At 41.5% G+C, this 12,124-nt stretch overlaps 1 protein-coding gene across 8 annotated transcripts in view; it reads right to left on the bottom strand.

The window, feature by feature from the left end:
* The window catches only part of ctnnd2b (catenin (cadherin-associated protein), delta 2b), a 236,594-nt gene that overhangs the window by 46,622 nt on the left and 177,848 nt on the right, over positions 1–12,124 (bottom strand). For all 8 annotated transcript variants that reach the window (XM_085440168.1, XM_085440170.1, XM_085440172.1 and 5 more), the window contains one exon: positions 5,778–5,991. In XM_085440168.1, the coding sequence (XP_085296294.1) occupies positions 5,778–5,991 (214 nt within the window). The remainder of the gene's footprint in view (positions 1–5,777; positions 5,992–12,124) is intronic.

The following is a 12,124-nucleotide window of genomic DNA, read 5'->3' as shown; positions in this document are numbered from 1 at the left end:
TGGCCACTGATTTAAGAACACAGTTGTGTGAAAGAAGCAAAAACTTTATTGCATACTCTCTTGCTGTGGATGAAAGTATAGACATGATGGACATTGCACAGCTGGCCATCTTCATCCGTGTAGAGGAAATATTGAACATTAAATCGATGCATGGGACAACTACAGGAAAAGACATTTTTTAAAACGTATGTCAAAGTGTAACCGACATGAAACTGCCCTGGGACAAACTTGTTGGACTTACAACAGATGAAGCGCCGGTGTTGTGCGGTGAAAAAAGTGGACTAGTCAGCAGGATGCGAGTAAAGATGCAGGAGGAGAACTGTACCGGTGAGTTAACAGCATATCACTGCATCATACACCAGGAAACGCTGTGTGGTAAAGTCCTAAAAATGGAGCATGTAATGATCACCGTAACGCCAACCATAAATTTTATCTGAGCTAAAAGTTTAAATCACCGTCAATTTCAGTCTTTTATGCGGGAAATAGATTCAGAGTTTGCCGACATTCCTTATCATACAGAGGTCCGTTGGCTGAGTTGGGATAAAAATTCTCAATAGAGTTTTTGAGCTCAGCAATGAAATCTGTCAGTTCATGGACATGGCATGTATGATGCGGTGATGGTATTTCAAGTGAAGCTGTCACAAATGCACCAGTGCAACTTGTCTCACTTTCTCTGTTGCCAAGTAATGCTGAACCAAGTCAGCGGACTTTGCTGAATTGCACCTGTGCAGATTCAGATGGAGCTGCGGTGTAATGATACACTCAAGGGAAAGTACGACACTGAATGGCCCGCACAGTTTATTAGTTCCATTCCTGAAGCAATGCCCAGCTCCGTCTACATGCGGCTCGAACCTTGTGTATGCTTTCATTTATTTTTTCTGGGGTTTTTGGCAGCATGTTCATATTTCTAACTTGCATAATTTTGACAGGATATAGTTTTATGAAGAGCAAAATATTTAAAGTTAAAGTTTATTTTTTTTAAGTTTATTTAATCTGGAATAATATTCCTGTCTGTTTTTATTCATATTTATGTTTAAAAAACATTGTTTTAGTGTGTTCAATAAATGTTTATCTTGTTTGGCCCGCGACCTAAAGTGTGCCTTGAGTTTTGGCCCCCTGTGCAATTGAATTTGACACCCCTGCTTTACACTATTTTGATAATTCTTCATAAATCTAACATTTGTATTCCATCCGTCAATATGTCCAACCATCCATCTTCTGCTGCTTGTCTGGATCCAGGGGCAGCAGTCTTTCCCTTTCAGCAAACCCAGAGTCTAACTATTGCCCGTCTCGCCTGGGTGCCCAGGGTCAGCTCCGGGCAAATTTAACGTACTGGAAACAGAATGGAGCACAACCTCACCTACTTCTGAGGTGCACAGAGAACAACAATAACATGAAGAACTAAAGATGTTGAACACACAATCATGCATCAGCAGTAATGCTGCTATTTGGTGTGTTCAATCTGCTTTATTCCCCCCATATAACCTTTATTAGTTCTAAAGACAGAAGGTAAAAAAAAGGACCGTAGTTACTGAACTGAAAGAGACTGAAGAGCACAGAGCAACAAGCCTGCTTGTCACTTTTTGTGCCATGAAGCAAGCTGCACACGTGAATGAATGTGTGTGCTTGTGAACCAGCCCTTTGTGCATGTTTGCGTGTCTGTGCGAGTCTGTAGCTACCAAGGCAGGCAGCTTGACTTCCCACTGTGATCCTGATTCAAAAAGCTCACCAGAGAGCAAGCAAGAGCCAGAGAGGGCAGGCAATATAGAAAAAGATGGGAAAAAAAAGGGAGATGGAGAAAGGCAAAGAGGACAGGAGAGAGACAGGAGAAAAGAGAGAGACCAATTACAAGAATCTGAGCGCAGAGGGATAAGAGAGGGAGTGAGAGAGGCTGGCAAACAGGGAGGGAGAGAGAGTTATTTCCTCTGGGTCTTTGAGAGACAGAAGAGAGGAGAGCATGGTCTGTCTACGTCCGGTCGGTCGTTCAGCTGATTAATTTGTGACAGGAGGGATTTCTGTGCTTCGTGCCTTGAATTGCTTCTCTAATTTATATGGTAATCTTCTTTAAGACTCTAGCAGCATACAAAACCCTTTTATTTCCATCTCTGCTAAGCCTAAAACCTTTTCTAGACTCACTACACACATATGCATATTCAGAAATGCACACGCGGGTCAAACTCAACACCATGTGGCTGTATGTTGGAGCTGACATGCTTCTTGGTTTAACTTTCCTAATAAGACTTTTCCATTACTATTCAGAACTGTGGGATATCAGCCCATATACTTCTTAAACTGTTTGTCTCTCACCAATATCTCACATCAGCCTGATGTGTGAAGTGCTGCTGTAAATAATTTGGAATGTGGGCAAAGGCTCTGTGCAGCTTTTGTGTGAGGAGACACTTTGCTTTTGGACAGTTTGCAGAGAGGGAAAACAAGTTTTCACAGTTACAGGTAAGCTGGACTGAAACCTCTCCTAATGTCTCCAAGAATTTGTTAGCTGCTTGGAATACTGTCATGAAATGGTGTTAGACATCCTCGATAAAATAAGAATGCTGTTAAAAACCTGATTTCAGATTTGTAAAACAGAAAAAAAGGACTTTACTGTATTCCCCCAAATCTAGGTCGAGCCTAAATATCCCATGTAATTGTACCAAATGAAAACTACTTGGCACTGTATCATCAAAGTAATCGGCTGAGATTCATCCACAGACTGTGGCTTCTCTTGGTGCTATCAACAATCAGACAGGACAATAAATACATTGTGGAAAAGAGCCAGAGATTAATCATGACTAATGAGTAGATGCAGAGCAGTAAGAGTGAAGAAGAAACAGCGCATGGGAAGTCCCCAGCAGCCTAGGCTTACTGCAGCATAACTAATGCCTCTTTTCCACTAGTACCTACTCGGCTCAGCTTGACTCAACGATACTCAGTTTGTGGGTAAGGTCCTTATAGCAAGGTGGCCTGAAAGCCCTGTGATGTCATTTGTATGCAATACATTCTTCTTTTGGAATCAAAATGCAAGGTCTTAAATAATCAGGCCCCATCCTATCTTAATGACCTTGTAGTACCATATCACCCCATTAGAGCACTTCACTCTCGCACTGCAGGCTTACTTGTTGTTCCTAGAATATTTAAAAGTAGAATATGGGAGGCAGAGCCTTTAGTTTTCAGGCCCCTCTTCTGTGGAACCAGCTTCCAGTTTGGATTCAGGAGACAGACACTATCTCTACTTTTAAGATTAGGCTTAAAACTTTCCTTTTTGCTAAAGCATATAGTTAGGGCTGGACCAGGTGACCCTGAATCCTCCCTTAGTTATGCTGCAATAGGTGTAGACTGCTGGGGGATTCCCATGATGCATTGAGTATTTCTTCTTCAGTCACCTTTCTCACTCAACATGTGTTAATAGACCTCTCTGCATTGAATCACACTTGTTATTAATCTCGGTTTCTCTTCCACAGCATGTCTTTATCCTGTTTCCTGCTTTCATCCCAACCAGTCGCAGCAGATGGCCCCGCCCCTCCTTGAGCCTGGTTCTGCTGGAGGTTTCTTCCTGTTAAAAGGGAGTTTTTCCTTCCCACTGTTGCCAAAGTGCTTGCTCATAGGGGGTCATATGATTTTTGGGTTTTTCTCTGAATTGAAACACTCTTGTTTGTGAACAACAATTCTGTGAATTGAATAGATATGGATTAGACTTCAGTTTCACACTCTTCCTGTTAATCTAGTACAAATTTGGCATGGCTAAGTAATGGTTTCATGTGGTCTAGTACTAGATTAGACAATTACAGGAATCAGACGACAATGAAACAACCCACTTTCGCTGCCAAAATAGCTTTGAACCCATCAGGGCATAGATACATGGGAATGTCCTCTGATGTCTGGTTCTTTTGGGTCCTCTGGGTCGGAGGACAGTGCAACCATGCATTCTATATATGCTCGACCAGAATGGGCTATGTAAGCTTATCAACACCTTGTTTGTCATGTTCCTCAAGTCAATGCCTAGCATTTTTTCCGTGTGCGAGTGGCACTGTCCTGCTGAGGGGAGGCCACTGCCAGTGGGAAGGGAACAAAGTTTGTTTAGGTCAGTACCAACCCATCAGTGGCAAAGATCAACCCAAGGATTCCCAGAGAATTAGATCTTTGTTACTATTTGGTTCATTTGTTAGTGGTATTAATGTCGTCACTGATTTGCTTACACGTCCTCACAGGCTGACTACGGCAATAAAAGGCATAAATCATAGGACAAATATCCATCTCTTTGCAGCTCCATAGCAAAGATGTTTTCATGAGTACTGGTGCTGGTAAGAGAAATCTATATTTCTCATTTGGCTCATGGACTGGAAACACCCCGCCCCACCCCTGGGAGTTTCTGGCTGTAGATCAGTTTGAAAATTAAGTAACATTCCTCTTCTGGCTCCATCATCTCTCCATCCCTCTCGAGAGGTAAGAGTGTGTGGCCGTCCATGTAAACTCTAATCAGAAAAGAGATTGCCAGGATACAGTAAATGCTGTAAAAAAGAGGCGTTGCTGGTAATCCTTTAATCTATCCGAGTTTACAAATGCTGACCTCCACGTGGATTATAGAACCTCAAATTAGTCCACCCTGAACACAATTTCTATGGAGATATTTGTGTTTACTCACAGAGGATACAATCATGCTGTGGATACAAGTGCAGTACAGACCTTTGCACAGAAATTCAGTTTGACAAGTCAACAGCACTTGATGAGTACGGGGAAGTAGGCAGGCAGTAAACAGTTGTCTCCTCTGTGTGAGTGTGTGTGTGCCTCTGTATTTGTGCTGAAGTGTAAATGGAAACATGCATAATGCGGCATGTTTTGTGTCTTGGACTGCTCTCTGTAAATATAGTCATATCTGTATTGTCCATGTGAAGGAAAATAACGTGTGTGAGGACTATATAGGGACTATAGTACGAAGGAGTACCCACAGGTAGAAAATCTAAGACTTTTTCTTGAATTACAGTTTTATAGTATTTGGTATATTAGCAACAGGACCTTTATGTCCTGTATGGGCACCCTGACTTCTCTGCAGCTATGCAATGATGCACTGTGTATTCTGACACCTTTCTATGAGAACCAGCATTCCCTCTTTCAGTAATTTGAGCTTAAGTAGCTCATCTGTTGGATCGGACCACACAGGCCAGCCTTCGCTCAACATGTGAATCAGTGAGCCTTAGCTGCCCATGACTCTATTGATTCAATTTCAAGCCCTTTCCTCAGGCTGAAATGTCCAACAAGCCTAGTGCTAGTTGAGGTTCACATAATGTTCTACAAAAATAAGCCTCATTTGTCCAGGAGAAGGATACACATCTGGTTAGTTCCCAGGAAATATGGTGAGTATTCACTAATGATGGCAACTTCAAAATACACTATACGGACAAGTACTGGGCCACTTATAGATTACACCAACAAGAACTGCTCAGCCATTGTAGCACATGTAATGAAGCAGCCAGTTTTTAATCTAAAAGAGGTTTTGGAGCGATCTCGCTCTGTAATTTGTAACTATTGTCTGGCTTGGTATCTAAGTTGCTATGGTATGAAAGATCTAGGAGGGAAGAGAATTCACAAATTGACCTGTACTCGACTGTATGGAGCGACCACTTTAATGACCCATTCATTCATAAATGTTTTAAAAGGCAGGCTGCATGGCTAGGTGCTTGATTTTATACAATGTGACAATGAGACTGAAAACACCAGGATTCAAAGATAAAGAGGCGTGGTCCAAAACTTTTGTTTAGATAGCGTATGTGCACGTGTGTTACCTGTGAGCAGCTCTCGGATCTCCACGTCTGTGGTCTTCCGGAGCAGTCGCACTAGAGCGGGTATGCCTCCGCAGTTCTTCAGGGCGATCTTGTTGTCGTCGTTGGCTTTGCCATACACCAGGTTCCTCAGGGCTCCGCAGGCGCTGCGGTGCACGTCAGTCATCCTGTGGTCCAACAAGTCCACCAGCAGCTGGATTCCACCCTGCCGCCGAATCTGAGACCAGAGAGGAGGGACAGATATAAGGTGTGGATTATAATAAAACGAGGGGTGTTTTTATTTAGCCTGAAAGACATTGGAGCATCGTTTACCCCAATCTCCTCACAAAATGTTAACAGGTGAATTGTACTTTTTACCTTGTTAGTACTAAAATAAACAAACAGGCTATGCTGGTGCTCCTCTCACTGATACGAGATTTATTGAAATGCCAGCCACTGCACTTTCTGTCCTATCAGCCCTCCCTGCTTTCCTCTGTCTAGACAAAGAGAAAATGTAGGGCAGACTGGCTCCTCTCCATAAAAACAAAAGCAGTGGAAGAGATTGTGCAGAGATGCTTGTCTAACATGACTTTTGTACCGCAGCATTAAGCCTTATTGCACAGATGTGTTTGAAAATGCCAGAGCCGATACTGGCTGTTTACAAAATCAGTCACTACATATTCCCTGTAACCTGGGGTGGTTAGGATAATATAAAGAACTTAATATTGTGTCAAAAAAACTGCAATTACAAGTGCATTTTAATAAACCAACACATAACCCCAAATAATACAACCAGCAGCAAAGTGATTGTAGATTTACCTCCTTTTCTTTTAGATAGAGGGAACAAAAATATGGAGATCTTTCTTACCAAGGGTGACGTGTAACTTGTTTTTTTTAAGTTATTCACTTTTGTTTCGTTTTACAGTCATGCTGTGCAAACATTCAAACAACAAAAACTTATAATGAACGGCGCTAAGAGTATTTGGTAAGAGTACGTGGTTATAAGTAAGTAAGTAAAATAAGTAAAATTTTATTTATATAGCACATTTCTAGATAGACATCACAAAGTGCTTTACAGATATAACAGATTAAAAGACAAAAAACAAACAAAGTTAACAAAAAGCAATTTTAAAAAGATAAGTTTTTAGCTGTTTTTTAAAAGTAATCAATGAATCCAATGAGTTCCAAAGTCGAGCGGCCACAGTAGCAAAAGCTCTATCACCCCTAGTTTTCAGTCTCGTATACTGAATGACAAGTAGGCCCTGACTACTCGACCTCAGAGACCTACTAGGGGCATAGGGCTGCAAAAGTTCAATAATATATGGTGGTGCTTGTTGTCGAAGAGCCTTAAAAGTTAAAACCAAAATCTTAAAATGGACTCTAGATTCGACAGGAAGCCAATGTAACTGCTTAAGCAACGGTGTTATATGTGAATATTTAGAAACTTTCGTCAGAAGTCTTGCTGCAGCATTCTGAACGATCTGCAGACGCTCCAAGGAACCTTTGTTTAAACAAGTAAACAGGGAATTGCAATAGTCCAATCGTGATGAAATAAAAGCATGAATAACAATCTCGAGTTCGGTATAGGAAATTATGGAGCTCAATTTAGAGATATTTCTTAAATGATAAAAGCAGGACCGAACAAGAGATTTAACATGACTATCTAACGTAAGAGCAGGATCAAGGATAATCCCTAAGTTCCTGACAGATGGTTTTACAAACGCTGAAAGAGGACCAAGAGCATTTATTATACTGGGTCTATGTCTATCTGGGGCACATAAGAGGACTTCGGTTTTGTTATCATTTAGTTGGAGGAAGTTTTCAGCCATCCAGCCTTTAATGGTTTCCAAGCACACATTTAAAAGCTGCAGCTTAGAAACCTCCTCCGGCTTAAAAGATATATAGAGTTGGATATCGTCCGCATAACAATGGTAACAAATATCCTCAAAAGGGCTCAGAATGTGCTGGAGAGGGAGTAAATAGACTAAAAACAGTAATGGCCCCAGCACAGAGCCTTTTGGCACACCAAAAGACAGAGACGCAGAAGATGATCTATACTTAGAAACTGCCACAGAGGAAAATCGGTCAGAGAGATACGAGGAGAACCATTTCAATGCAGTCCCAGAGACACCGACCCAGTATTTCAACCTGTTAAGTAAGATAAAATGGTCAACAGTATCAAAAGCCGCCGTAAGATCCAACATTAAGAGAACAGAACAATTTCCTGCATCACTTTGTAACAGAATATCATTAGAAACTCTAAGAAGGGCTGTTTCGGTGGAATGGACTTTACGAAAGCCCGATTGAAATTTGTCGAAAATACTATAATTATCTAAGACTGCTGTAAGCTGCTTAGCCACGATCTTCTCTAAAATCTTAGCGATTACCGGAATTTTTGAAATTGGTCTATAATTGCTAGGGAGAGATGGGTCCAGCATAGGCTTTTTTAACAAAGGATGAATAACAGCAGTTTTAAAATAGGCAGGGACTATGCCCGAAGCCAAGGAGGTGTTAATTATAGTAAGAATGCAAGGACCAGTAGAGTAAAAAACATTTTTAAATAATGATGCAGGTAACACATCAAGAGAGCAAGTGGATAATTTTGTTGCACTGACTATTTTTTCCAACTCTGGTAGTGAAACAGGTGAAAAACCTTCTAAAACGACAGGCCGAGCTGGCGTGGGAGCAGACAGCGCAGATGCTGAAAAGGACAAGTTTTTCCTTATGTTACTGATTTTTTCTAAAAAGAAATCAAGAAACGTTTCACAATCTTCAACAGAGGAGATAATGGCGGCAGGTGAAGCAGGAGTAATAATATTAGTAATAGTATCAAATAAAACTTTAGGATTACCTCTGCTCTTTGTAACCAACTGAGAAAAGTAAGCAGCCCTTGCAACTCTAATAGCACTGTTAAAGGAGGCTAAAAGATCCTTTAAATAGAGGAGATGAACATTTAAGTGCGTTTTCCTCCATAACCGCTCGGCTTTACGACAATTTCGTTTTATAAGACGAATGTTGTCATTTAACCAGGGTACAGACTTAGAAACAAGCACAGGTCTCATTTTAATCGGACAGATTTCATCTAAGATCGAAAGACAATGATAATTGAATAGATCTATAGAAAACTCAACATCGTTTTGTGGGGATAATGTTAATTTAAAAGCATCAGAGAACTTCTGTGCTGTGGAGGGGTTTATAGTACGGGAAATGACTGTCCGATGAACAGGAGACATAGGCTTGCAAAAAGACATATTAAAAAAGACACAATAATGGTCAGAAATAAAAATGTCCTTAGAACAAATAAAATCAATATTCAGACCCAAAGAAAAGACAAGGTCCAATGTATGGCCTTTGTTGTGTGTGGGGCCAGATACATGTTGGATAAAATGAAAAGAGTCCATAATGCTGGTAAAACCCCTAGCAAAGGGGTCGGACTCATCATCGACATGTATATTAAAATCTCCCACAAGAAGCAATTTAGACAACCTCATAGTAGAGGACAGAAAATCACTAAACTCAGCTAAGAACGAGCTGTTTGGGCCAGGAGGGCGATAAACCAGTGCACAGTGAAAAGGATCCTTCTTTCCGATTTTGATGAGCTGCAGCTCAAAAGACAGAAAGTGTCCAACTTTCACTGCACGGCAGTCTAAACGGCTCCGAAATGCCACCGCGAGGCCTCCTCCACGACCAGATCCTCGAGGCTGGCTAATGACAGAGAAGCCGTTTGGGCACATTTCAATAGTAGACGAATAATCCGAACCCCGTTGCCAGGTCTCAGTCAAAAACAGGAAGTCCAGATTTTTAGAAACAATGAAATCGTTAAGCACAAACGATTTATTCGCCAAAGATCGGGCATTAAAGAGCGCCATAGACAGCGGGGTGAAAACATTGTTGTTGGTAGAAGCTCGAGTTTCTCGAGCTAAAGGGCGTAAATTCCCGAGATCAGAGCCTTCATGTTCATATATTCCACTCACCGAGGGGATAAAAAACCAGTCAGCAGAAGAGTCTGGATGAACCCTTCTGAGATAACACGAGAGCCAGGCCTCTCCATATAGCTGTCATGTGCGTAGGCAACAGAAAACGCCCGACATCGCTTTCTAATCAGCCCCCGCCGCCAAAGGAGCCTAAGCTTCACCTGGATGCCTGATCTCTTTCCTCTTCTTCTCCGTAGTCTACGGGGAACGCTGAAAGCGTTGGCCGAAGATTCAGTCACAGGCAGAGGGTGGAAGGTACCAGAGGAATGCGGGAAAAAGAGTGGAGAATGGAAAGTCCCACAAAAGGAAGAGGAAAAAACATCTTTGGCCGTCATTGACGAACGGATGGATAATAGCGTCAGACGGTCGTAGACCAAGGCAGCCAGAACATCATTAAAACAGTTAAAAAACAGCAGAGTAGAGAGAAAAAACACAACAATAGAGCGAAAACAGCTACACCCGACAGCGGCAAAGCCAAACACAGGCGCCATCATGCCGGAGAGTTTTATTGTTATCAACAAAACAGAACAGTTGTGGAATTGAAGTAAACATACGTATTAGTATGTATTACTCTACTTTCAAGGACCCTTTGAGACAAGACCAAAGATAAGATGTTTGGTCATAATGCAAAGCGCCACATTTGTCTAAAAACAAACACACAAACACAGAATATCAGCACAAATACCTCATCCCAACTATCAAACACGGTGGTGGAGGGGTGATGATTTGGGATTGATTTGCAGCTGCAGGACCTGGGCACGTACCAGTCACTGAGGCAACTATGAACTACTCTGTATACCAAAGTACTCCAGAGTCAAATGTAGGCCAACTCTGACAGCTAAACTGGGTCTGTCAAGGTTCTGGGTCATTTGACATGGTATTTGTGGTTTTTGGGCTTTCAGGTTTTGTTTATTTAAATAATCTATTCGACTCATGGTTTGATTCATGTATTTTCAGTGTATTTAGTCTAATTCATAGATGCTTTAGAGTCTATTTCCTTCATCAGGGTTCCCATCCTCTTGTGTCGACCTCATTCACGTATGTGTTTTCCCTGTTTAGTTATCTCACTTCCTGCTTTATTTTGATAGCTGTGCTTTGCTTTTGCTCTGTGATTTAGTTCAGCTGTCTTTATGTTTCCAATACTTTATAGTTTTCAGTTCCTTTTTGGACTTTTTGTTTCATCCCTTTTTTGTGGATTATCTGCCAACAGCCTTAATAAATGGTTCTCTTTTTGTTAATTCCTTCCTGCATTCTGAGTCTGAGTGTTTGGATCCACATTCTACAACTCGTGATGGGATCATGCATCAGGACAAAAGAATCTCAGTGTGGAAAAAGCCTGGACCTCAACTTGATTGAACTGCTGGGACCTTAAGAGAGCTGTGCATAAACAGATGTTCATAAATCGTAAGGAACTGAAACGATCTCGTACAGAAGAATGGGACGCAATTACTCTGCAATAATGTGAGAGACTGAGAAAGTCATGCAGAAAATGACTGCTAAACATGGTCCTGCAGGGTATTGAATCATGGGGTTCAGAAAGTCCTGTGAAAACTTTCCTTTTCACATGACTGAATGCACTGAAGTACTTGGTTACGTTTAGACACTATAATGTTTTGGTAAGGTTTAGGAAAAAAACTAAAAAAACATCCAAACCACCCTGTGATTAAAGGACAGAGTGCTACAATAATTCTGCAAGTTGAAAAATGACGCTTAAAGGGCTTTTATTTCAAGGGGTCTCCCAGAAGTGTTACAATCAAGTGACAGATCAAACTTAGTACTGTCTAGACTCGTTTCACGCACAAACACAAAACACATCTTATGCGTAATTTTGGGAATGCCAACAGCTCTGGAATAACAGCAGTATTTGACACCTTGAGAATGGGAACGGGCTGAGATCTCTCTGTCTATTATTTCACCAGTCAGGCATCTTTCTCAAGGACAAAAACAGCTTGGCCCCTGGGTTGTAGTTTTGGCAGTCCTGCGCTACATACTACCATACTTCATCAGTCATCTTACACAACCTCGTCTCTCCCTCACTCTATTTTTTAATGCCTGTTGGCTCATTGCTGTTTGAAGAACTTTGTTTGCCCTCGAATCCATTTCCTCCATGGGGATTAATAAAGTGAACAGAGCTGAACTGAGTTGACATTGAGGAGACAGATGAAACTGTTTTCTGCAAGACACTGAGCAGTGATGGCTCCAAAGGACAGGAGGAGCAAGTGTAGGCACGCAGTTATAAGCAAAACTGGGTTAAGTGCTCGTAATGAGGAGTTAATGCCATCTGATGAGCAGTGTGGCGGAGCTCCTGCAGGTGCGCACGACTGGGGCAGAGTTTATTGTGAACAAAGGCATGTCTTCAATCTTCATTTCTTGATGTAATGCATTACACTCAGCAAC

Source organism: Copadichromis virginalis, linkage group LG18 (assembly GCF_057382275.1).
Source record: "Copadichromis virginalis isolate Kocher_CV1m ecotype Utaka linkage group LG18, C_Virginalis_male_GT1.1, whole genome shotgun sequence".
NCBI classification, from domain to species: Eukaryota; Metazoa; Chordata; class Actinopteri; order Cichliformes; family Cichlidae; genus Copadichromis; species Copadichromis virginalis.
This window is presented reverse-complemented; position numbering and strand designations above follow the sequence as displayed.